The sequence below is a fragment of the Lasioglossum baleicum genome, chromosome 6 (genome assembly GCF_051020765.1).
Source record: "Lasioglossum baleicum chromosome 6, iyLasBale1, whole genome shotgun sequence".
In the NCBI taxonomy this organism is placed as follows: domain Eukaryota; kingdom Metazoa; phylum Arthropoda; class Insecta; order Hymenoptera; family Halictidae; genus Lasioglossum; species Lasioglossum baleicum.
This window is the reverse complement of record NC_134934.1, coordinates 453,112-480,705: the sequence shown is the minus strand read 5'-3', so window position 1 is coordinate 480,705 and position 27,594 is coordinate 453,112. Positions and strand designations below refer to the sequence as shown.

General features: G+C 43.0%; 4 protein-coding genes across 4 annotated transcripts; 2 read left to right on the top strand and 2 right to left on the bottom strand.

Annotated features, from left to right (window-relative positions):
• Positions 1–8,561: 8,561 nt before the first annotated feature.
• Positions 8,562–9,271, bottom strand: LOC143210007 (uncharacterized). Its single transcript, XM_076426418.1, has one exon. The coding sequence runs from the start codon at positions 9,249–9,251 to the stop codon at positions 8,562–8,564; it is 690 nt and encodes a 229-aa protein (XP_076282533.1). The 5' UTR covers positions 9,252–9,271.
• Positions 9,272–12,755: 3,484 nt separating this feature from the next.
• Positions 12,756–14,007, bottom strand: LOC143209862 (uncharacterized). Its single transcript, XM_076426118.1, has 2 exons — positions 12,873–14,007; positions 12,756–12,820 (listed from the first exon to the last, which is right to left on the bottom strand). The coding sequence occupies exons 1-2, from the start codon at positions 14,005–14,007 to the stop codon at positions 12,756–12,758; spliced, it is 1,200 nt and encodes a 399-aa protein (XP_076282233.1).
• Positions 14,008–15,788: 1,781 nt separating this feature from the next.
• LOC143209861 (uncharacterized) lies at positions 15,789–16,831 on the top strand. Its single transcript, XM_076426116.1, has 2 exons — positions 15,789–15,821; positions 16,130–16,831. Exons 1-2 carry the CDS (start codon positions 15,789–15,791, stop codon positions 16,829–16,831), a joined length of 735 nt encoding a protein of 244 aa, XP_076282231.1.
• Positions 16,832–21,767: 4,936 nt separating this feature from the next.
• Positions 21,768–23,054, top strand: LOC143209396 (THAP domain-containing protein 1 A-like). Its single transcript, XM_076424972.1, has one exon. It carries the CDS (start codon positions 22,008–22,010, stop codon positions 22,506–22,508), a length of 501 nt encoding a protein of 166 aa, XP_076281087.1. The 5' UTR covers positions 21,768–22,007; the 3' UTR covers positions 22,509–23,054.
• The last annotated feature ends 4,540 nt before the right edge of the window (positions 23,055–27,594 follow it).

Here is a 27,594-nt window from a genome sequence, read left to right as displayed (position 1 = left end):
TTTGTTACGAGAGTATGTGGTGTCGTGTTCTCTACAGGCCGAGTCTAATGGATTTATACCGCGATCACCGCGAGCCAAGCGTTTGCGCAACCGTGTGCCAGGTCCACAAAATTGATATCCAGACATATGTAACTCAAACGGCAATTTATTTATCAGGGTATTTAGAAGTCCTGCTCCACGTCGGCGTATGCATGAGTAACAATCTTTTTTCATATGTTATCTATGGATGAGCATATGTATGTGTTACAAGTATGGAAGTCATTTCTAGACTGATTGATATCTCTGGGCAACGTTTGTATAAATATTCCCCATGCCCACACTTATCTGTTATTATTACAACAGTCGCGATGCAGATCATTAGGCAACCTGTGAAAATTCGAGTAATCTCAGACAGAAAGTTTGATCAAACTACCAAAAATATTCTACGACATGGACCGTTATTACCTAACACTGTACGCGGTATAGTGTGCGGTCCTTCCAATTGCGGGAAGACTAATGTAGTCATTAGCATGTTGGAAAGTCCCAACGGTATGCGATTTGAGAACGTATACGTATATTCAAAGTCGTTGCAGCAGCCAAAATATCAGTATTTGGAAAAGCTGCTCTCATCCGTAGAAAATATTGGCTACTTTCCTTTTTCACACAATACCGATGTCGTTCCACCTAACGAAGCTCTACCGAATTCTATATTTATATTTGATGATGTAGCATGTGACAAGCAAGATGTGATTAGAGAGTACTTTTCCATGGGTCGACATTCAAAAGTGGACAGTCTGTATCTTTGTCAATCATATGCAAGAATTCCAAAGCACCTGATTCGCGATAATACCAATCTCCTACTACTATTCAAACAGGATAGTATGAATTTGCGCCATGTGTATAATGATCATGTAAATACCGATATGACGTTTGGACAATTTAACGAACTGTGTGCAAAATGTTGGCAGCAAAACTATGGATTTGTCGTTATAGACAAGGATAGTCCTATGCACAGAGGTCGTTATCGACATGGATTTAATGACTATGTCATAGTATAATGGTATCATTTGGCCACAAACCCGCGTTGTGAACGGAACATTGAACAGTTGTCGAACGGTGTATCGAACAGGTGTCGAACGGTGTATTAAACGGGTTGTCGAACGTACACGTTCGACGTTGAACGGCATCAAACGGCTATTGAACGGGTGTCGAACAGGTGTTGAACGGATTGTCGAACGTACACGTTCGATGTTGAACGGCTGAACGGCTATTGAACGATATTGAAAACGCTTCCAATTGAACATGGGGCAAAATTCTGCTGAACAAAAACAGGAAAAGAGGAAAAAAGAATTGTTAACGAAAGAGATTGCCAATACGAGTGAAGCTATACGAAAAAAATATTTGGCAATAAAAGCTGGAAAAATGGATACCGATTTCGGTGTTGGAACATAGCTTGCAACCTGTGATAAGACCCCTGAAAGAATTGATTGAAAACACAAAACCGATTCCCAATCCAATTCTTCAAGAGACATCTTCGGAGCCAACATCCTCATTGTATCAGCAGCAATCACCTGTTTAATGCTACACCTGGATATCATGGAGAACCATCTTCAACATCACCTATGCCTAACGCTGCACCCCAATATTGTGGATTGAAGCCGCCTGTGCTAAACGCCACACCTCGGTATCGCGGATTGAAAAGAGTACGTGTGGAAACACCTTTAAGACCAACACCTCATCGATTACCGAAACGACTTTGTCCAGATTCCGAACCTCCTGCAGAAGAAGTATGGACAGACGAAACAGAACCACTTGACCAAAATATTCTCGAAACGACAATGCGTGAGATTGTGGAGAATCCTGAACAGCATGGAGAAGCCAATACATATTTGACTCAGAATCTCGGACTGCTGTCACAGGAATATTTGAACTTCTTTTTCACAGATAAGAAAAAACAGGTTGACCATGTGTATGGTGTGTACTATGATAAAAATGCAATGATGCTTGGGGATAAGAATTTCGACGTAGACATGGAAGATAATATAATTATGAATAATATAAAATACAAAGGAACACCTGGTCTTTTCGAACTAATTTTCAAGAGAATCCCCGACGATACGATATACACCGATGCAGACATACAGAAATATAAGAGTATTCTGTTGACAACAAATGCGCACAGGCGCAACCATAATGCTGCAAATCCCCTATTGAGTAACAGGGGATACAAGTATAAACATATAATTGCACCGCTGCTTGAAATACGACCTCGCACTGGAAGAGGGTTTGCCTCCAAGTCATTTTTGATGAATACATTACCGGAGAACATGGCAACATTACCAGAGAACATGGCGGTTACCGATAATATGATTGATTATGTACATTGGGATGATCCGAATGAATTAGTGGATAGAATAAGATTACTGGTGTCATCGCGAGCTGCTGGGCATACCGGACATGATAATGAAATTGTTTCAATAATCGAGGAGCTCCGAGAAGCGGGTTTGATTATAAATTGAAGACCATTCTGATCATGTTCATCAGTACCTTTTCATGATGCCTATCAACAAGTTCGGTGCTATGCTCCGAAACGAGTCAAATAAAGATGGTGGAACATGCAAGAATTATGTGCGATCGAGCGCACTTTGCCTCGATGGCGATGCTTTCGACGCGAGAGATCGAAAGATAAGACGTTTAGCAAGCCCGACGAATGATGCCGATGCTGTGAATAAGGTATACATGGACAAAAAAATGATACATATTTTGAAAGCATGTGATGCCAAGAGTTCCAAGCTGCGGGAAGAAATACTAACCAAACTCAAATTCTTACGTGAACACATACTCGAGATGATGCATGATACAATTGTAAGAATGACATCATTGAACAGAAATGAGGGACCAATTTTTTCTGAAAGCTTTGAAAGAAATAATGGTTAAAGTTCATATGTTACATCGAATGATATAAATATATTTACATATTTTGAAAGATGTCAGTTTCCAGCGAGAATGCATTCGCAAGATACCAATCGCAATGTCAATGTAAAGTTTATGGATCGGATCATGCGATTATTTTTATGCATTTTAAATTTCTTTTGTTTAATCCTAAATCTTGAACATGAGCAAAGAGAAGATGCAATTAGTGGAGGAACTGCATGCCCCCGCCAGACGGATTTTTCCACGACGTCGAGTTTTAGTCCATGGGTATGACGATCTATGGCAAGCCGATCTCGTAGATATGCAGCCTCACGCACGCATAAATGGTGGTAATAAGTACATATTAACCATTATTGATGTGTTATCCAAATATGCATGGGGCGTACCGCTCAAGACTAAAAGTGGGGGCGAGGTAGCTGCAGCGTTCAGAATGATATTTCGAAATCGATGTCCGAAAAATTTACAAACCGATCAGGGAAAGGAATTTTACAACAGTGAGATGCATAAACTTTTGACGAAACATGGCATTGATCATTATTCTACATATTCGGTTATGAAAGCTTGCATCGTAGAACGGTTCAATCGCACATTGAAGAATAGCATGTGGAAAGAGTTTACACTTAATGGAACCTATAAATGGATCAATGTGCTACCTCATCTAGTTGCAAAGTACAATGCACAAAAGCATAGAACTATTGGAATGCGACCGTGTGATGTCACCCCTACCATTTCCAACAGACTCTTATACACAGCGTATAATAACATAAAGATTGCTGCACCAGCGAAATTCAACGTGGGGCAGTTTGTACGCATCAGCAAATTTAAGACCATTTTCGATAAAGGTTACACACCAAATTGGACCACTGAGGTGTTTGAGACAGTGATGCCAGAATCATGGGTCGTGGGTTTTTTCCCCTCCGCTCGCTCAGCCGACTCGACCCCCCACTATGACGCACTGTCGTCGCCACGTTGCTTCTACTGCGCACGCGCTACACACGAACGTATCTCTACTCTGTCCGTGTGAGTGCCTGTTCGATTGCACGCGCGCTACACACACCAGCGTACCTCTACTCTGTCCGTGTGCACTGCTTGTGCGCTTGCGCCAGCCACAATCTATTTTTAGCACTCTCCATCCACATCCACGCCTGCTTGACGGAAACGAAACTGATTCTGAAATTCGGCCGTCGAGCCGTCGCGTCGAGCGTATCAATCGCAATCTGGAGCTAGCCTTCGAGTCCCCGCGTGCAGCGAGTTTTATTTTTATTTTTCATTACTTTTTTAATTACATTTTTTAACCTTCCAAAAAATTTAAATATATATTATATGTATATTCGTAAGTTTGAACCCTTTATCTCAACCAGGAGGGTAGTGAAAGGGTAAAAACTAATTATTGGTTTTTCCCACATTTTCCCTATTTAATGGTATACTTAAAAATTCTAGAAAAATTCTACAAAATTGTAGATATTATTCCTTATGATTGTGAATTTTTTCAGATTTTTTGCAAATAGTAAGTATGAAAAATCGTATAGCCGGATATAAGATGGTCAAAAGTGCTCATCCAAATTAATTTTTAATCACACCATGTTCAATAAAAAATTACGAAAAAATTCATGAACATTCTGCCTAATAGCATACACGCGATTGAGACCAATTTCAAACTTTTTGGTTGTAAATAGCCAATGGGTATAGCCGGATAAGATAGTCAAAAATGCCCTTTATCGATGTGCCATTCGATATAACACCAAGAAAAAACATACTGTGCAAAATTTCAACCCTGTATCTCGATCGGGAGGGTAGTTATATATCGGGTAAAATCGAAAAGTCAGTTTTTGGCCTATTTTCCCTAGTTAATGACGTTTAGAAATTCTGAAAAAAATCTGACACATGTCAAGAACCCAAATACATACTTTGCAATTAGTTTCAGATTTTTAAAAGGGAAATCCTGCTTGTAAAAAATCAAAAACCTCAAAAAAATCGAAAATATGCAGATTTCACATGGAAGTTCTAGAGTGTCCACATTTGTATTTTTACAGTAGCAGTATATTGTTATAAGTATTGTTCATGAATTTTTTCAGATTTTTCGGTTTGGTGCGCTGTTGTTAAAAAAAATAAAAGCCGATTTTTTCGACGTTTTTTCCGCGAAGAACTAAGCTAACCTTAAAATTGTTACGTTCTATTTATTCTGTAAGTCTATCAGGCTCTGATAAACCTTGAGCATTCTACAGAAGCAATTAAAAAATGAAATCAACTTAATTAATATTTCTACAGTATAGACATTACATCTAGAAATATAAATCACGTTTCCAACAATTCAGTTGGCTCAGCGCGTTAGGCGTTCATACCTAGGAAAGATCATCAAGATTTTCATCGACTAGATAAAAAAAAATGCTGGTGGCTCTCACCAAATGACACTCACATGTGAGAGCGACTCGAGCGGAAAATTATAGTGCCCAACATCACACTAGGGCCACTTAAATGACTTGAGAGATCTACATGTAAAACTCAACATCATCATATTGTACCGTGGCACGATAGCTACCTAATATTATATGTATACAATATGTATATATCGTTGTTAGTAATAAGTTAGTCCCTAAGTAGTACTTAAGCAAACATCCTATACCAAAGACTGTTAAGGGGGTTTTTTTTAAATAAAACTTTTTCCCCATTCTCCCTTCCATTATCCGTTAAGGCGCCTCAGCTTACAAGTAATCCAACCGTTACACAGTTCCTATTTATTCTTCCACCGTCCAAAGATTTGTCAAGCACCGAGATTCGCACGCGAGCGAACAATCAGCTTAACATAGCAATACTGTGTGGAGATTTTTATTATGTTTGTTGACTCCTGTTAACTCTGATTGTACTAATATATTCAATAAACATGTTTAAAAAAAAAAAGCGCGTTAGGCGTTCGACTGTTGATCTGCTTATACTAGGTTCGCTCCCGGCATAGGTATACATTTTTTTTACTTGATTAATTCTTTTTTTTTATGTCTGACTATATAATAATCAATGGTGTGTTTGTAGATTTCTTTTAGAAGCAATATCTACATATTCAAAAAAAATATTTTAAGGTGAAATTCGCAAAAAAATTATAATACATACATAGCTTGTGTGGATCTTAATTATCTCAGTTTCTTTTTATCGTGTTTTCTGTAAAGCATATTTTATTTTATCGATGAATTGAAAGATTTATTTATGTTGAAAATTGGAGGAACTTCTGGCAGTACTCAACATTTTCAGCAGTAATTCCATTTATGTGTCTTCGAGTTTTAAATACTTTGTTATAGAGAAAAGAAAGAAATTCAAGTTGTAGAAGTGGCTCTATTGTTGTTTACTTCTTTTGAGGCATTCAATTTGGTACCTCGTCTCTTATGCGGAACAGCAATTGTTGTGTATGTACCACTCAGGGTTGCTAATGAAATATTTCACAGTGAAAGCAGATGTTCCGATACTTGTCAATAAACTAACGGATCTATAAAAGCATATTTAGAATGACAAACTTTTGATGTTTCATTAACTTTTACCTTTGTTCACCTTTATACGTTTACCTTTTCTTTTCTTTACTCGCCTTACGACTCTGTTAGACACAACTACTATATTTGGTGTATTTTACCTTAAAATACATTTAAAATTTCTTAATATTGCTTTTAAAAGAATTCTACAAAAATATCCTTGACTAGTGTGAAGTTAGATATAAAAAAAGAAGAGAATTGAGATGAAATAAAAAAAATACACCTACGACGGGCGCGAATCTAGCATAGGCCGGTCCACAATCGAACGCCTAACGCGCTGAGCCAACTGAATTGTTGGAAACGTGATTTATATTTCTAGATGTAATGTCTATACTGTAGAAATATTAATTAAGTTGATTTCATTTTTTAATTGCTTCTGTAGAATGCTCAAGGTTTATCAGAGCCTGATAGACTTACAGAATAAATAGAACGTAACAATTTTAAGGTTAGCTTAGTTCTTCGCGGAAAAAACGTCGAAAAAATCGGCTTTTATTTTTTTTAACAACAGCGCACCAAACCGAAAAATCTGAAAAAATTCATGAACAATACTTATAACAATATACTGCTACTGTAAAAATACAAATGTGGACACTCTAGAACTTCCATGTGAAATCTGCATATTTTCGATTTTTTTGAGGTTTTTGATTTTTTACAAGCAGGATTTCCCTTTTAAAAATCTGAAACTAATTGCAAAGTATGTATTTGGGTTCTTGACATGTGTCAGATTTTTTTCAGAATTTCTAAACGTCATTAACTAGGGAAAATAGGCCAAAAACTGACTTTTCGATTTTACCCGATATATAACTACCCTCCCGATCGAGATACAGGGTTGAAATTTTGCACAGTATGTTTTTTCTTGGTGTTATATCGAATGGCACATCGATAAAGGGCATTTTTGACTATCTTATCCGGCTATACCCATTGGCTATTTACAACCAAAAAGTTTGAAATTGGTCTCAATCGCGTGTATGCTATTAGGCAGAATGTTCATGAATTTTTTCGTAATTTTTTATTGAACATGGTGTGATTAAAAATTAATTTGGATGAGCACTTTTGACCATCTTATATCCGGCTATACGATTTTTCATACTTACTATTTGCAAAAAATCTGAAAAAATTCACAATCATAAGGAATAATATCTACAATTTTGTAGAATTTTTCTAGAATTTTTAAGTATACCATTAAATAGGGAAAATGTGGGAAAAACCAATAATTAGTTTTTACCCTTTCACTACCCTCCTGGTTGAGATAAAGGGTTCAAACTTACGAATATACATATAATATATATTTAAATTTTTTGGAAGGTTAAAAAATGTAATTAAAAAAGTAATGAAAAATAAAAATAAAACTCGCTGCACGCGGGGACTCGAAGGCTAGCTCCAGATTGCGATTGATACGCTCGACGCGACGGCTCGACGGCCGAATTTCAGAATCAGTTTCGTTTCCGTCAAGCAGGCGTGGATGTGGATGGAGAGTGCTAAAAATAGATTGTGGCTGGCGCAAGCGCACAAGCAGTGCACACGGACAGAGTAGAGGTACGCTGGTGTGTGTAGCGCGCGTGCAATCGAACAGGCACTCACACGGACAGAGTAGAGATACGTTCGTGTGTAGCGCGTGCGCAGTAGAAGCAACGTGGCGACGACAGTGCGTCATAGTGGGGGGTCGAGTCGGCTGAGCGAGCGGAGGGGAAAAAACCCACGACCCATGATTCTGGCATCACTGGTTTGAGATAGTCAAGGTACAAGCAACTAATCCGGTAACTTATCTACTGCAAGATTCCTGTGGAAACCCCGTTGCTGGAGGATTCTATGAACACGAATTGCATCGCGTTGCCAATCCAGATGTATACCTAGTGGAGAAAGTGTTGCGTAGAAAAGGAAATAAGGTGTATGTAAAATGGTTAGGATTGAGTAATGTAAATAATTCATGGATAAATAAAGACAATGTATTATAAACATTTATTATGAACACTTATTATAAACAATTTAACCTATTTAATGAAAAAAAATATATAATCTTCTATTTACATTGAATATAAACAATTTTATATTTATTATGAATATTTATTATAAACAATTTAACCTATTTAATGAAAAAAAATAATCTTCTATTTACATTTAATATAAACAATTTTATAGCTGCGAAGGAATTTGATAATGGCCCCACGACAATGTTTCTGTTGAGTTGGGTATGATATACCGTTTGTCATCATATGGACTGAGAGCAATTTTGCGCTCTGATATAGTATACACTTTGTGCAATTTCGATCGTATACATGTCTGTGTACGACTCATAGCAATTTCATCTTGCAAACATCGCATGTAATCATCAAACGTTATGGTTGTCCTTACAACGCTAGTCTTTACACCTTTTGCTTTTTTTGTATCAGATTTTCCATCAACACGCAATGTATACATTTTTGCTCTTAGCCCAACAAAGTCTGTCATTATCATCCCATTGTTCTCGTCTTTCATCAAGCCGGGAACCTTTTTATTTACAAGTGGGATATTATACTTATTCTCTATCGGATAATCGCTTGTGTCGAAACGGTTAATATGGCGCCTCATGGTTTCATAAATGTCCTCACACATAATATGATAAATTAAGCTGTCGGTGCTTGTGTACATTACCTTACAAGTTTTACCATATTGAGGAACCATATACTCATGATGAAATTCGTACAAGCAGGTTTTGGATATATCTAATATGCACATACCCACATAGATTGGCTTGTTGAATTTCACCATGACTTTACGCAACTCCACAGCAGCCAAGTTTTCGGAAAATACACAGCGGCTGTGGAAATTTGGTTTCGCGATCATTGCCTCTGCACCATACCGCCCATCCCAATGTGTCACGAGTTTTACGTCTACATGATTCCGAACATTTTCCATAGTTTTACCGAATACCGCGTTGTTCATCAATTTGTACAAATTCTTTTCAAAATCGTTACTGGCATTTGTTCTAAACAGGGTATTTAATTCTATGTATTCGCGGAGCCATGGTGACTGTGCGAATTGGAGGATGCGATGAATCTTTGTAATACGAAGACCGTGGCGTGTGCACTGCTGCAGATTATAATAGTGTATCACGTAACGCTGCTTATCATGTAACGTTGCAAGCAACTTGGCCTCTCTTTTGCCAGGTGGTTTAGCACGTGTTGGACAGAATGGTAGGTCAGCGTGAGCATCATGCAGACTTTGCGGATATTCTAGATCCACCTCGAGAATGTAGCCTATGGGTGAATCAGCAGCAATCAAAGATATGTCAAAACTTTCAATGTTGTTAACCCATTGAAATTCGGCATATGGCAAAGGCTGACACATTGCCCATCCATACAAATTGTTTACATCAAAATACATCAAGTATGATGATGGTTTCGATGGATCGTACGACTGCATGTACTTGTTATTGGCTTCAGCATATCTACCGGAACATTGGCTCAAACCGCCGCGTATACCACGCTCGATAAACATCACCATATCGATATCAGTTAATAATTCAAACCTAATTTTTGTATGTTTCAGCATAGCATCCCACGTGAAACCTGGTAACGTGTAATAGTTAGGGGTGCGCGGGTTCCCGCATATACGGGTTCGGGTCGAGCCGGAGAAAGTCGAGCGAGCTCGAGCGAGTACTCGAGACATCTGAATGTTCGAGTAGCTTGATCGCATCGAGTAGCTTGATCGCATCGGGTAGCTTGATCGCATCGGGTAGCTTGATCGCATCGGGTAGCTTGATCGCATCGGGTAGCTTGATCGCGTCGGATGCTTGATCGTCACGGTTAGCCGGAGACATTCGGATTACATTATTACATAGATTAGCCAAACTCGGACGCGATCTTTTTATACTCGTGATTAAATTTGATTTCGGTTTCGGCTATGATTCTGATGATTTCGATGATTTTTTATAATGTTATACAAATCAACATTTTGAACAAATAATTACAAAAATTTGTATTATTATGTATTATTAAAGTATTATCTATTATTATTCTTTATTTGAACAATTTTTTAAATAAGTAATCTTTTATAATATTTTTAAATAAGTAATCTTTTATAATATTTTTAAATAAGTAATCTTTTATAATATTTTTAAATAAGTAATCTTTTATAATATTTTTAAATAAGTAATCTTTTATAATATTTTTAAATAAGTAATCTTTTATAATATTTTTACAAGAACGCTAACAGTCGAATGATTTTAATGGCTTTGTTCACGCGACAGAAACGTGCAATTTCCGCACGTCGTTTGTTTTAGCCTTTCCTTTGTTTTGACGGTTAAAACGACTTTGTTGCATTTCAGATTATTGAGATACAGCTAATGTCCGATACTAGGTGCTGTCCGGGGCTAGGGGAACTCCCCCTATATAAATATATATATATTGCAGATATTTATTTATTTAAATAATCGTTTTGACAATAAATTCTTATTGAAACAATAATTCAAATAATGTAAAATAAACAAGTTTCTATACATTATAAAAATTTATTTATTTAAAAATTGTTTAAATAAATAATAATAAATAGCTATATAAATAATAAGTATACAAACGGATTTGTATACATTATATTTTGCAGCATAAACATTTATTTAAATAATTGTTTAAATAATAAATACGTATTTAAATAATGAGTATATAAATAAAATTGTAAATATTACAAAAGATTATTTATTTAAAAAATTGTTCAAATAAAGAATAATAATAGATAATAGTTTAATAATACATAATAATACAAATTTTTGTAATTATTTGTTCAAAATGTTGATTTGTATAACATTATAAAAAATCATCGAAATCATCAGAACCATAGCCGAAACCGAAATCCACAACCGAAATATATATATGTATATATTGTATATTTCGTCTTATAAAACCGAGTACATAATTTAGGACCTCATTAGTGCGAATTACGAATCGTATGTTTAATCACGAGTATAAAAAGATCGCGTCCGAGTTTGGCTAATCTATGTAATAATGTAATCCGAATGTCTCCGGCTATCCGTGACGATCAAGCATCCGACGCGATCAAGCTACCCGATGCGATCAAGCTACCCGATGCGATCAAGCTACCCGATGCGATCAAGCTACCCGATGCGATCAAGCTACCCGATGCGATCAAGCTACTCGATGCGATCAAGCTACTCGAACATTCAGATGTCTCGAGTACTCGCTCGAGCTCGCTCGACTTTCTCCGGCTCGACTCGACTGTCGGGTTCCCGTAAATTTCGGGAACCCGCGCACTCCTAGTAATAGTATGCTGGGTCTAAACCATAGCTCTTAATGCATGTTTTACGAAAATTTTCAAAAATGTCAGCCAATAACAAAACATCAGTCTTCAAATACAAATCGCTGTATTCACCCAAGGTCTTTATGTTAAAACGCTGCCACACATTCTCGGCATGCGCATAGTCACGTTCCGATACCGTTTCGCATGTCAGCGAACTGTAAAATGACTCGAGCGGCGGCAAACAGGGATCATCTAATTTATCCACGCAATCCAGGTATTCATACGGAAAGACACCCTTTCGCGTCAACAGCATGAAATTTTCTATTGAAGGATTTTTAAATTCTGAACGCATAATTGTCAATTTATTTGTCTCGAGAAAAGATGCCAATTTGTCCAGACTCGTATTCAAAAATTTGTACGAATCGATGAATCTTAATTTAATAGAATTACGCGAATCTGATTCCCGATCTTTAACATTTTTGGTAAACGAAATATATTTCTCTTTAGTGATAGGTAATACGTCGACATTACCCTCAAATGCATTAGCGATTTCTTCAATAATAAAATGCGAATCGTACCCGGATAAATTATGGAAAATTATTGGAATACAAAACGAATTTTTGTAATTTAAATTGCAATCTTGATGTGCGGGGCCTCTATATCGTCCTGTTAGATGGCAATGATCGCGCACCCGTATATCGTTTCCCTCAAATGGCTTTTCACAAATGTGGCAATGCGCTGCATTGATAAATGCCTCGCACTGCTCATTTGTTAGCTGCTTCATGGGTACATTATTAGATAAAGCACATTTAACAACATATGCTAAATTTTCCAATTCTCCAACGAACCATGAGACGCACTTCTCATCGCGACGACATCGATATATCGATAGAGATGCATCATATGAACAATGCACATAGTATGCGATGCTAAATACGTTATGTGATTGAAGTTTCCCCTCCCCGCAATCTTCCATCTTCTCTAGAGTACATTCTAGGTCTGCGTACACTACAAACGGAAGCGGTTCTTTCCACATATAGTTACCGAATGAGAGCCATTTGTCGTCCTCGGTAGGTAATACAATGGCGCAGCGATTCAGTTCTGCACAGTCTCGTTCATGGGCCCGCAATCTTTCGTTGGAAGGAAAGTAATGCAAACACCTGAAAAAAAGAAGAAAAAATTATTTTCATGTGTTATAATATACCATGATACTTTTGTAAATGTGTACATACCGATCACAGATGAATTTCATATGAGCGTTTTTGCTCAACTGTGCGCTAACGAGTCGTGATAGGTTCTTAATCCACACATAATGCCCCACAATACTATCGGTCTGGTCTTGTATGTACAGCAAGTTGACGTGTCGATTCCTCTTCTGATTGGTGATACGAAGTGGAAAAAATGATTTTACCCTTTTTTTCTTCTCGAAGATGTCTTCAAAACCATACACATTGATCGAAATATCATTCAACTTTTCGAACCGGGTAATTTGATTCAACAGCATGGGAAACTCGATGTCTTCAAAGTTTAAAACATTTGTGTATTCCGGGTACGAACTTTGACGGTTACTGTGAGCAGTCGCTGGATACAGAGCTGCCATCACCGACCATGCAAAGCATGCATTGTCTTTGGAGTGAACATTAATTGTAGCTTTCTTCAACGCTATTTCTCTCGGTATGTTGATCTGACACCCTGCATGCAGCGGGTTAAATTTGTTGATACCAACTGTAAGATTGAGTATTCGCGACAATGCCCATCCGCTATCACGTTCCTGAAATTCTTCCAACGATGTTAGGATCGGCCCTACGATGTACAGCTCGTACATCTCTTCGAGGTCGGTTGCGTAAACGATTTCACAGTTCTTTGTGCCAACACTTTTGCGTGAGCGTTGATCACCTGTCACAAATTCACCATTAAACACAGCGTTCACTTTTAAAGACTTATGTTTTCCCAAAGCGTTCCGTACTTTTTCAAGCACAATTTCCCTCGCGTCCTGGAGGAAGCTGAGAGGTTCAATGTAATTAGAATTGATAACGGCACCTGTTAATATGCGACCCTTGAAAGCCGAGTCTATGTCATGCCATATGAGTCCTGTGCTTGTATGTCCAGCACCTTCATGTATGAAACGTCTTCGTAAAGAATATTTTAAATTCTCAAGAGCGGCGATACTGGCGATCAATGATTGTTGAATACCGATCGATAATCGAGGACGTTTTGCTCGATTATGTTCTTTAAGCAACTCGAGGCATTCGTTGCATCTTTCCTCCCAGACAAGGTATTCTTCATGCAATCTTAAGCGATCAGATTGGTCCCACAAATCGTGTTCAATTTTCCGAATTTCTTCCATGGTTATATTTTTTTTGCCTCACAATCAGTGACTGAACAAAACTAATTTAGTGGAGTGCATATATAGCCTCCCAAAACAGCAGACTCAGCAAAAAAAAAAAAGCCAATCGGTGTTGAAAAAAAACATAGTCCAGAAACGACTGCTAATTTTTCGGTGTCTCATTCGCTCGCGATACATCAATATCTTGAAACACTTACACAGCATTGCATTTTTGCACGCTTGATATAATGAAAAAAAAGTCGCACGCTCGGTATAATATTTCGCAGTGACTTCCTGTCGCCACAGTTTTGCGAAATTCCTAAGCAGTATCAAGGTCAACCATGCATGCGCCGCGATTCCTGTTCGTTCCTAAGGGGTATCATATTTTATAAAAATGGTCGATCAAAGACTGGCCAAATAACGTCATAAACGAAAAAAAAAATGCTGCAGTTACTGGAAAAAAAATGTCAAGGTTGATCAAGTAACACGAATTAGTTATAACACGTTCGACATAATATTTCACAGTATCTTCCTGTCGCACCAATAGCGTCTTGGACGAAATTTTTTCAGAGTGGTATAGAGTTTCCCAATATCTTTTTGCCACATGTAGGATTGTACCTGAACGTGTTTCACGGTTCTTATTCTTATCCATATCATTGCAAGAGGTGTGTTTCATAATCTGTAATAGTATCATTTCGCTGCTGATGCAGAGTTGTCAAGCTGGGAAACATCTGGACACATCGTTCGTATCATCGAGAAAGTTTCTACTTCACTTCTTTTTCAGATTGGAGGAGCGTTTCATAATCTGTAACAGCATCCTTTCGCGTCTGATGTCGAGTTGTAAAGTTGAAGGAACATTGTTTCACATAGTCTTTCCCCTATGAGACTTTTCTAATCAAGCAAGCTGCAGTAGTGGCATTCTTTAACGGTTTGGAGTTGCCAAGCCGAAACATCTGAACACATCTGTTTTATCAGTTCTCTCGATTGAATTTCACGAGTTCAGATTTCATTATCTACTGCAACTAAACATCTTTTCTAATCTCACGAGATTTCGTTGCATCATTTTTCCGGAGGGGTACGACCTATAATATTTCGCAGTGACTTCCTGTCGCCACAGTTTTTGCGAAATTCCTAAGCAGTATCAAGGTCAGCCATGCATGCGCCGCGATTCCTGTTCGTTCCTAAGGAGTATCATATTTCATAAAATGGTCGATCAAAGACTGGCCTATAATATTTCGCAGTGACTTCCTGTCGCCACAGTTTTGCGAAATTCCTAAGCAGTATCAAGGTCAACCATGCATGCGCCGCGATTCCTGTTCGTTCCTAAGTGGGTATCATATTTCATAAAAATGGTCGATCAAAGACTGGCCATATAACGTCATAAACGAAAAAAAAATGCTGCAGTTACTGGAAAAAAAAATGTCAAGGTTGATCAAGTAACACGAATTAGTTATAACACGTTCGACATAATATTTCGCAGTATCTTCCTGTCGCACCAATAGCGTCTTGGACGAAAATATGCTGTCGCTGCAGTATTTGCATGCCCAGAGTTATTCTTTGACATATATACCAAATGTTCGCTATGTTTATGAGATCGTCGGTTGGTCAAGCGGCTAATGAGTTGGTCTACCAAGCGGTAGACCGGGGTTCGAATCCTGTTCGAGTAAGACAGTTTTTTTTCTTAAAAAAAAATCGCAACCGCTTGTGACGTCATGGAAGTGGTGGGGGTTCCAGCGAAGGTGGTGGTATGCCTCGCAACAGCTCGTGACGTCACGGAAGTGGTGGGGGGGGTTCCAGTGAAGATGGCGGCGGTAGGCTACGAAACGCCATTGTCGGTATGGTCGACAAAGTGCCAACACGTCTCTGGTGACGTCACTTCCCGCGAGCTGATGTCACTTCCTCATGACCTCCCAAAAAAAATGGGGGGGGGGGTAAAAAACGGAAAATTAAAAATTACCCGGGGGGGGCAATTACAGGGGGGGGGGCTAGGCAATTACAGGGGGGGGCAATACCCCCCCCCGGGGGTAGGTGGAGGGGGAACCCCCTCCACCATGGGGGGGAACCACCCTGGTCCAGAACCGGCATTACCTTACTACTATTACCCGTTTTCTTTAAAAACGATCCCACGACCTGGTTCGGGCAGGTCGAGGCGACGTTTAGAAATGCTCGCATCACGAGCCAGACCACGATGGCTGATACCGTTATCGCCGGTCTCGATACGGACGCCGCCGCGATAATTTCCGATTTAATTATGTGCCCCGACCCTGTCGCGCCGTATACGCGCATCAAAGAGCGCATAATTTCAACCTTCTCGACCTCCGCAGAAGCGAAACTCCGAAAATTGTTGAAGGGCCAGGTCGCGGCTAACGGGAAGCCGTCGCATACCCTCGCGACCATGCGGAACCTCAACAACGGGTCGTGCCCGGACAACGTGCTGGGATCAATATTTCTCGATTTGATGCCGGAACAATGTCGTGCGATCCTTGCCGCGTCTAAATACGACGATTTGCAGGAGCTAGCTAGTCTGGCCGATACCATCGTAGAAACTATTGACCCCGCTGCTGTGAATGCCGTCGCTGCCGGGAAGTCGAGACCTTGCTCCATGCAGGAGCAGGTCGACCAACTCTCTCGCGACGTAGCAAAATTTTTCGCGTTGGTTGATGGACGCCATAGGTCACGTGCACGCAGCGCTAGTCGAGGCGCTGCCGATAACCCACTTCGGAGACGTTCCCGAAGCCGTGACCCGGCTGGATTGTGCCGTTTGCACGCGAAATACGGCGATCGCGCCTTTAGGTGTATTAAACCCTGCGCGTGGTCCGGTACCCCACCAACGTCGGAAAACTAGATTCACCCTCCTACGTGGAGACCGTGGGAGAGTGTCAATCATCCTCGAAACGTCTCCATGTACGCGATCGCAAAACGGGCCGCATGTTTTTAGTAGATACAGGTTCTGACGTGTCACTGCTGCCGGTGCCCGCGAAATCGCATACGTCCGCTAATTCATTCAAGCTGTTTGCCGCGAACGATACCCGTATCGATACATACGGCGAACTTCGTGTGATCCTCGATTTAGGACTGCGCCGCCCAATCGAGTGGAATTTTTGCGTAGCAGCGGTACCGTATCCTATAATAGGAGCCGACCTGCTCTCGCATTATGGCCTCAAGGTCGACCTTAGGGGACGTCGTGTTATTGACTCCACGACTGGTATGTGTGTTGTTGCCGGTATAGCCAACCATACCCCCGCGTCCGTGAACGTCCTTGTACCATCATCTAAGTATTATAATATTTTGGCTCGTTTTCCTCAAGTCATCGGACTTGAGCAGCCGACCCCTCTCGAGTCGCGCGGTGTCTATCACCATATTGTGACGACCGGCCCACCTGTTGCCGAGCGCCCTCGACGTTTAGCTGCCGACAAGTTAAAGGCCGCCAAAGCTGAATTCAAGCACCTTGTCGAGACCGGTATCTGTAGACCTTCCAGCAGCCCATGGGCCAGTCCCATTCATTTAGTTAAAAAGAAGTCCGGTGAATGGCGAGTATGTGGCGATTACCGCCGTTTGAACAGCGTGACTGTTCCCGATCGGTACCCCGTGCCTCACCTGCATGACTTCCCAGCCAATCTTCATGGCAGGACAATATTTTCGGCTCTTGATTTACATAGGGCATATCATCAGATACCGGTGGCCCCGGAGGACATTCAAAAAACAGCCGTTACCACTCCTTTCGGCCTTTTTGAATACTGCGCGATGACTTTCGGACTCCGAAATGCAGGCCAAACCTTTCAACGTTATATTAACCGTGCGCTAGGCGATCTGGATTTTGTATTCACCTTCCTCGATGACATTCTTATCGCGTCTTCCTCTCCGGAAGAGCATGAGAATCATCTGGCCGCCGTTCTACAGCGTCTACACGATTTCCATCTGCGCGTGAACCTCGACAAATGCCGTTTCGGCGTGTCCGAATTAATCTTTCTCGGGCATTTAGTTAACTCGGAGGGATTCAAACCCACTCCTGAGAAAGTCGAGGCCATTGTTAATTTCCCCAAGCCGCGCACGATCGACGATTTGCGTCGTTTCCTGGGAATGATTAATTTCTATAGGCGTTGCATCCCTCATGCTGCCGCCACTCAAGCCCCGTTAAACGCGTACATGCACGATGCGCGAAAACGGGACAAACGACCCATCGTTTGGTCGCCCGAAACCGAAGCGGCTTTCGCGAAATGCAAAGATGATCTTGCAAACGCTGCCCTCATTACGCATCCCAACGATAAGGCCACTGTACGTCTAGTCTCCGATGCATCCGACGTGGCCATGGGAGCCGTTCTTGAGCAGCTGTGTAACAAAACTTGGAGACCACTCGCATTCTTTTCGCGAAAATTCTCCCCGGCCCAATGCAAATATAGCACGTATGATCGCGAACTCACCGCGATATACGAGGCCGTGCGCCATTTCCGCCATTTTTTGGAAGGCCGTGAATTTAAGATCTATTCAGATCATAAACCGCTTATCTACGCATTCGCGCAGAACTCAGAGCGCGCTTCTCCTCGTCAGACGAGACAATTGTGCTACATAGCACAATTCACGTCTAACATCCATTACCTGCCGGGCAGTGATAACGTCGTCGCCGATTCTCTCTCGCGTACCGAGGCTATACGGCTGCCGACACAATTTGATATAAACGAGCTGTCTAGCGAACAGGAAAACGACCCCGAACTCAGGGAAATTCTTCGTACGCCTGATCACTCTCTCGCTCTTAAGAGGCTTACATGGGGTCCAGAGCATTCCCCTGTCTATTGCAGTGTTTCTGAAGAATGCATCTGTCCATACATTCCCGCCTCCATGCGCGAGCGAGTGTTCACGCTCTTTCATTCTTCCGCTCACCCGAGCGCGAAAGTAACCGATCGACTCATTCGACAGCGTTACGTCTGGCCTCACATGCACCGCGACATCGCTCGTCAGTGCAAGTCATGTTTGGATTGCCAGCAATCGAAAATCTCCCGCCATGTTAAGATGCAACCATCGCAGTTCGTCGCGCCCGACGGACGCTTCGTGCATGTCCACATAGACATCATCGGCCCGCTGCCGGCGAGCGAAGGTTATCAATACTGTCTAACGGTGATCGATAGATTTTCGCGCTGGGCTGAGGCAATTCCTCTTCGCGAAACTTCCGCGCAGACGATCTGCCGTGCCTTCTTCGAAAACTGGGTGTCGCGTTTTGGCGCACCAGCATGTCTAACGAGCGATCAAGGTTCCCAATTCGAATCGCAATTCTTTGCCGCTTTTTTAGCTCTGATTGGCTGCCGGAGAACACGAACAACTGCATACCACCCCGCGTGCAATGGCATGATCGAGCGTTGGCATCGCGTCTTGAAGGCAGCGATTATGTGCCACGCCGACCCGCAGTGGACGCGCGTTTTGCCCGTGGTATTGTTAGGATTGCGTACTCACGTCCGCCTCGATACTAATGCATCTCCCGCCGATTCTGTATACGGAACATCATTGCGTTTGCCGGGCGAATTCTTCTTGCTAGATAACTTCAAACTCGACCCGCAACCGTTCCTGGAAGAATTTCGACTACACATGCGTGCCGTCAAACCTGTGCCTGTGACACATAAACGCAAAGTCAAAGCCTTCGTCTATAAAGATTTAGAGTCATGTTCGCATGTGTTCATGCTAGTAAACTCCGTGCGCACGCCGTTAGAACGGCTTTACACCGGACCACACCGTGTACTCCAGCGCGTTTCTGATCGCGTATATAAAATCGAAGTGAATGGCTCGCCGCGTAATGTATCTATCGAACATTTAAAACCAGCGCACACCGTCAACGAGCAACTCGAAAATCAAGATCAGGTTGCCGTTCAACCTATTCCGAACGTGCCGTTACGCACATACTCGCGTCGTAGGGTCACCTTCGTGAACTCCGCAAATTAAGATAAGTTTTTGTAAACGTTGCGCGTAGATTTAAGTAGCATTTAAGAATTTCTGTATAATGTCTGTATTTTTCAAAGCGAAATTTTTGTATTGCTGCCGCTCTCTTGGGGGGGAGTGTGTAGGGGCAACATGTAGTTCCGCGCTTGGCCACGGCGCTAGTGCCGCCGGGCAATCGCAGCATGCGCGCTGCGACAGCGAGTCGCCCCTCTAGACATCATGTGTCTATGTGTGCCTAGGTGTACTTCCGCCTAGACTCCTTCTTCCTTACCTGACGTTGTACGATACACACGTGTTCAGCCGCGTTAGCGTGAATAAAGTATATATCTCAGCAGTATTGGAGTAGCAGTGAATTTTCATTTCAACTCCTCCGGTTCGAGCGGAGTAGGCCGCATTCCCTATTGGTCACCTAGGGAATATACCTACACAGTGTCTTCTGTGGTGGCCTCTGGTGGCCTCCTGTTCCTCACTCCAGTCAGAATATATCCTAGAGGGCGTAAGAGAAATATTCGAGCGACACAGATGTCGTCAGATGTGCTAACAGTAAAGTGGGTTCTGTTTCTTGCTAAAGATGATGTAGGTTCTGTTCCATGCTAAAGATGATGTAGGAGCTGTTCCAGGCTAAACATGATGTGGAGACAAAAGCGGCACGGCCAAAACCCGGGCGTGAGCACTCTCATATACTCTCTGCCATGGGTTTCTACCGTCGGTGCCAGAATAGCAGGAGACACGACGACAGCGCTGTGGCGGAAAGTCGGGAAGCGCGACAGCGAAGCAGCCATGATGGCATACTAATTGTTCAGTATTATAACGATGAACTCTTTCCCATTTCCTGAAGCGGAGAAGCAATATTTTTGCATGCTCTTTGCGTTGGAATGTTCTCCGTGTTATTCCGGATCGCCGTAAAGAGCCCTTTTTTGCAATTTGTTTCTTGAAATTTTTTAAACAATAATAGCGTACGTTTTTATAGAAGAAAATTTTTTCAGAACATTTTTTCCAAAAAAGGGCTTTTTACGGCGATGCGGAATAACACGGAGAACATGTCAACGCAAAGAGCATCCAAAGATATTGCTTTTTCGCTTCAGGAAATGGGAAAGAGTTCATCGAAAAATCAAGCTGCTTGGTTATATCTCTGTCTTTGTCTCTCCTCCGAGCGACATATCTCCCTCTCCGTCGCAGCCCTGCAGGAGCACGGTTTATACCATGGGTTTCTACCCTCGGTGCCAGAATAGCAGGAGACACGACGACAGCGCTGCGGCGGAAAGTCGGGAAGCGCGACAGCGAAGCAGCCATGATGGCATACTAATTGTTCAGTATTATAACGATGAACTCTTTCCCATTTCCTGAAGCGGAGAAGCAATATTTTTGCATGCTCTTTGCGTTGGAATGTTCTCCGTGTTATTCCGGATCGCCGTATAGAGCCCTTTTTTGCAAGTTGTTTCTTGAAATTTTTTAAACAATAATAGCGTACGTTTTTATAGAAGAAAATTTTTTCAGAACATTTTTTCCAAAAAAGGGCTTTTTACGGCGATGCGGAATAACACGGAGAACATGTCAACGCAAAGTGCATCCAAAAATATTGCTTCTTCGCTTCAGGAAATGGGAAAGAGTTCATCGAAAAATCAAGCTGCATTGTTATATCTCTGTCTTTGTCTCTCCTGCGAGCGACTGTTTCCTCTCTGTCTGACTCTGCAGGAGAGACAAGGCATTGTCACAGCCTACTCTAGTACTAGCCGTGCTGAAGGTAAAAATGGCAACAACGCGGGAGTCCGATTGATATATATATACCAATATACCTAACCCAACCCACTGAATCAGACTCTCAATCTCCCCTACCGGCCTTTCAGTTTCCCGCGTAGTTTTCAAATGTTCTCATCAGTGTGTAGTACACATCGTGCAATAATGGAGCTAAGTATTCTTTATTAACTTTTTAGCACATTTACTTAATACAATCTATTGTTCTTTCAATGCATTTCAATAACATTTTAATAGTATAGCATCTAAATTTGTACAAAATCATATACATACAGAGTTCTCCGAAAATTTGTTTTACATAGTTCTTTTCAAAAGTTTTATACCTTATTTATTAGTTAATAATGCCACGGCGTTGTTGTGTCCCCAATTGTAAGGGAAATTATGATACTACTCTTAAAGGAAATAATTATATTTCTGTATTTAAATTCCCCAAAGATGAGCAATTGCGGAAGAAATGGATGGCTGCTATTCCCCATAAAAATTGGACACTGACAAAATATTCTGCAGTTTGTAGTCTGCATTTTGCAGAAACTGATATCCAAAGGTATCAGAATATTCCATCTCCTAACGGTGTACTGGAGAATGTTTTGTTCAGATGTCCAAGACTTATGGAAAATGCAATACCTTCCATTTTTTCCAATTCGCCATCAAAACGTGTGCTACCACAAAGAAAAGATCCTATAGAGCGCAGGGAAAGAATAATTGAAAACCATGAAAATTTAGTTAGAGAGTTTATTGATTCTAATCTAATTAGTGGTTTCTTAAATTTGATAAACAATTATAAAGAAAAGCTTGTAATTTCGAACCATTGGAGTATCAAAATAATTATACGTATCATATGATGAAGCAATTCATGCCGAAAAAAAGATTAGATTAAAACGTATGTTTTCAAAATCGGCAAGTTCGTTTTCTTTTGCTGATATAAAAAATAAATTCCAAATTTGCAACGACGACGACGATGGTAACGATCTTCGTGATGCTCCTGTTGATGTCAGCGGTTTTTCAGAAATTTTTGACACTGATTATTTATCCACTTGTATTGTTGATGATTCCATTAAGATTTATATATCCGGTTATGGGTCCCATTCTGTTGCAAAAAAATTAAATTGTGATATATGCAAATTATTAATTGTGGAGAACAACTGTAAATAATGTATATTTTGATCATTTACAAAGGGGTGGTCTTTCAACTCCTACAGAAGATGTAATAAATGTTTTTACTCACATGTGTGCAATAATGGAGGCCATAATAAATGTTCCTAATTTGGAATCAGATTTTCTAATATCTGAAAATCATAAACATATTTTATGTAAATTAACATATATTAGTATACAATCAGATATATACCATTTAGCATTTTTAGATAGATGCATTTGTGGTAAAGATTATCACAATATTTTGTTTAGATTATTATCAATTTTTTCAAATATTTTACTAACTGATTACGTTAAAACTATAAATAATAGTCAATTAGAAATGAATGCACATACCATTTCTAAACATCGTAAAATAAAAACTTTCACACACAATAGAACATAAATTTTCAATTATTTTTTTTTAATTCAACTTTTTTTAAAGCATTAATTTTGATATATTTAACTTATTCTTTCTAATATGTGTTAGTTAATGCATCAACAGAGTTTTTTATTTGTCTTAGTTTATTTATTTTCTTTTTATATTTTTTTATTATTAATAAGAATTTTTATTAATGTTAGTGTATACACTGTCACGCCGTTCACCGGTTCTCGACAGAATCGGTGGCCGGACTCGGGAAATTATGGCCTGACGGCCGGGCCACGCTCGGTCGCGCGAAACGTGGTCCTCCCGGGACAAACAATCACTCGCGTATTCGAAATTGTTCTCCCTCGAGCGCTCGAAAAGGAACCTACGGGCGCCAGGCACGCACTCGTGCCGCACGAAAACAATCGGGGTTCAAACCCGAGGGATCACTTTTCCGAACACACGAGGATTGCGCGACCTGGGATAGCGGTAGAAGGGTCCAAGGTTACACGTGGGATGAAGGACGGGGCATTCCCCGCGACGGGAACGTTTCTCACAGGGAAAGAATGAACCGAGACATTTACGGCAGACAAAGATCGTTTATTATCTCGGGAATTAACGTTGACAGGCCACCGGCGAGAGTCGGTGGCAAACAAGATGGCCGCCGGCGCGATCTCGATCGATTTCGACGGGTGTTCGGTCGTTCGCGCGTAATATTCCCGGTTCGCGTCGGACTCGGCGGTCACAGGATTCCGCGTGAATGATACAAGCCTGGAAAGGCACGATTTCCGCCGAGACTCGATAGAATACGCGTCGCAGTGCGAAGAGACTAGGCGAGGACGGCAAACACGTAGCGAGATCGAAGCGGGCGCGTCGCGTCGTCCCACCGTGGAACTTCCGAGGATCGTGAATCTAAAGGGCCGCAATCGAAATTCGTACGTCCCGCAAAACCACTCGGGATCGCTACGACACACTGCTTCGGCGCCGGCGCGAGAACACTCGTCTCGGACCCCGGACGCGCCGAAGCACTTAGCCCGCGCAAATAGGTTACAGAACCTTCCGAAAGACGTCCCGAGCCAACACGAGCAATCACAGAACTTTATTCGCAACAATATGACCCGTACTTACCAAACGGCACGGCTCAAGCCCGACAATGGCGGTCGTAGCACAGTACTTCTTTACAACAACGCGGTTTCAAAACACGTGCGCGTGTCACTGTGTCCTACGTCCTAGTGACACACTTCGCGTCGGCTCGGAACGCGGAAACGGGACGTCCCCCACTACTTCCTCATCTATCCTCGCTGCTACGACGGCCGGACCTATCGCGTGGCTCCTCGCTACAGGGCCGAATTCAGGGAATTCGGACCCGGGCCTCCGACAATTGTTCATTTTCTCGGGGCCGCGTCCGATAACGCTGCGAGGGCGAGGGGATGGACCCGAGCTATTCCAGGTGAGCTCTCGTGGCTGTTCCCGGGTGAGAGTCGGCAAGGTTGGGCAGATGAGCGTCCCTACGAAGTCATTTCCTCGTCGGCATCTCCGGGTTGGTAAATCCGAGCTCGGTCCAATCCCCGTTGTCTTCCTCGTTCGCGCCGTTGCGTGATAGGTCGGCCGGGCGTCTTCCCGTAATGGCTTTCGCCAATTAGCAGCTGCGGATAGGTGTCGGCTCCCCTTGCAAGGGAGCAGGTCCTGAAACTCCGTGTCGCGCCCAGCGGCGCGACATTCAAATGCGATAAATTTTCCGCCGCTGGAGGCCGGTTGTCTCCAGGGAGATCGATCGCTACGCTCGCTTCGATTCGTATCGGCTCGCGAGTGACCCGGTCTCGGTTAAAAGGGTTCGGACAGACGTCGGCAAAGCTGCCACGTCACAACTCCTCCCCCCCTAAAGGAGACCGGGGCACACCGCTTGGCAGTTACCGGTCATTTCATTCGTGGGCTCGGTGACGATCGATCATCCTCAGAGTTCCGTGGTGTACCCCAAAACCAACATAGAGACATGTACGAACCCGACAACACCAGTCCCAGACAAGTACCTGCAATCTTAACCTTCTTACTTCTTTCCTGGTGACGAGGCCTGTTGACTTTGCTGGCCTGCATCTGAAACGAAACTAACGCTCCTGCCGGGCCCCGCTTGGCCCGGATGCTTGACGACGACGGGGCAGAGGTGAATGAAGCGACTACCCTCTTTTATTATCAAACATTTTTATTCTGCGCCGTGGCGCGGCAAGGACGAACATGGTAGCACCTTTAAGTGCGGCCAAATTTGTGTGAGACCTCAAAAATAAAAAAAACAATCTAACCTTTGCGTGCCTGTTGGCGCGGCAAGGTCTCCCACACACAAAACTAAAATAAATAAACCCTCTTTGGTATTCCCCTGATTCCCTTCGTCAGTCTTCTTATACTCTCTATGTCGGGCGTTGACGGTGCTGCCGTTCTCTCCTTCGGTGCTGGGCGCCCGCCTAACATCTGGGCCCCCGGTCGTGTCGTGGCCCTCCCGTCCTCCAGGAGTGTTTACACTCCGGGCACGTCTTGACGGTATAGAACGGCCGCCCGCACCGGAAACAATAGTCCCATTTCTGTGGCTTGCGGCATTCGTGGTGGGTGTGCTCCATACTGTGGCGCCGCCAACACCCGAACTCTACCTCGCAGCCCCTCTTCTTCTTGGCGGCTCCCCTCCACTTGGGTCCGCTCAGTGGCATCCCCCTCGCCCACTCCTCTCCCCTGTTCGGCCCCTGGGCTACTTCCCTTCTCTCCGGGACTGGCATCTCGAGCGCGTGGAGGTGCTCCTGCTGGATGCGTTGCATCCTGGCCTCCATGCTTTCGCGCTGGTGGGTGTTGTTCCCTCCCGGTGCTTGCGGTACGATGGCCATAAATACCGCGGCCGGGCTCGGTCGCGGCTTGGTCTGGGTTGCTGGGGCCGGCATCTTTCCCGGGACCGGGTTCGCCATCCGGGCTGACCTCTCCTGTCCCCGGGGTCCTCCCCTGCCGAAGGCCTTGGCCCAAGCCAATATGAGCCCGCTCTCTTCCTCCCGGAGTTGCGATCGCCGGATTGGGGTTTTTATCGGGGTGAGGTTTTCCGGCCTCCCCCCCCCCCGGTATCTCCTCCACGTACTTGGCGGAGTCCTCGGCCCCTGCGGATATGGCAAACGGATACAAAGCCCTTAGGGCTGCCAGGAGGCCTCGCCGGATCACTACTTCCGACTGCACCGTGTCCGCCTCCTCCTCACTTTCCTCGTTCGGCGATTCGCTGGGCTTTTCTTCCTGCTGTTCGGTGGGCTCTCCTTCGTCGCGGGAGGTTTCCTCCGGCACATTTACTTCGGCTGTAGCCTCCGTTACGATGTTCTGAGGGCCCAGTAGGGCCTGCATCCAAGCGTCCACCCAACTTTGTTCGTCCATATTACTATCTTTTTTTTTTTCTTGACGGTAAGGACGGTAATCTGTGGAGCGAGAAGATCCTACGGTATTAATTGGTGTTCGATGGTGGCTGTGGGGGGAAGTATGGCTTGAGATCCTCAATGTGAGCTTTGCCGAGGGTGCGTCCGTCCTCCGCGGTTAGGACGTACACCCCCGGCGATAACTTCTGTGTGACCGTGACGGGGCCGATAAATTTCGGCACTAACTTTGTCGCTACATAATTTGCCGCCGAGGAAAGAACTCTCTGTCGCTTCATCACCCTATCCCCGACGTTAAATTCCTTATCCCTACGCCGTAAATTATAATAGTGCGCCTGTCTCTTATACGCGTCCTCGAGGTTCTCCAACATCCAGTGCCTTAACGACGGCAACTGCGAAACTCTCTTCTTCCACGTCTCGTTGGAGGTCACCTCGAGGTCGACAGGAGGGTCTACGCTTGCCCTTACGCACTTCGCCGGTCGTGGCTCTCGCCCGAAATTCAGAAACGCGGGAGAGGCCTGTAGTACGGAATGGTACGCGGTATTATACGCGAATCTAAATTGCGGTAAATTGAGGTCCCAATCTCGGTGATCCCTACCGATGTAAGCTACAATCATTGTCTTCAGAATTCGATTAACGCGCTCTATCGGATTGGCCTGCGGATGGTACGGGGGGGTCGTAGTGAGTCGGATCCCGTACTCTTCCGCGAGCTCCCGAATACTTTTGTTGGCGAACTCCGTACCGTTATCCGTTAATAGGACGTCCGGAGTCCCCCAACGCGAGAAGATTAACGCCTCGAGTGCCTCGGCAATCTTTTGGCCGGTCGCTTTTCGGAGCGGGGCACACTCAATCCATTTCGTGAATAGATCCTGGATCACCAGGAGGTAAACATTGCCGGTCCTGCTAGGCGGAAACGGGCCCATTATGTCCGCTGCTACCACTGACCATGGCGTGTCAACACGGCGCCGACCCATCAACCCCGGTGGAAGTGCTTGCTCCACCTTCGTGAGTTGACAGGTATTACAGCGTCTCACGTAT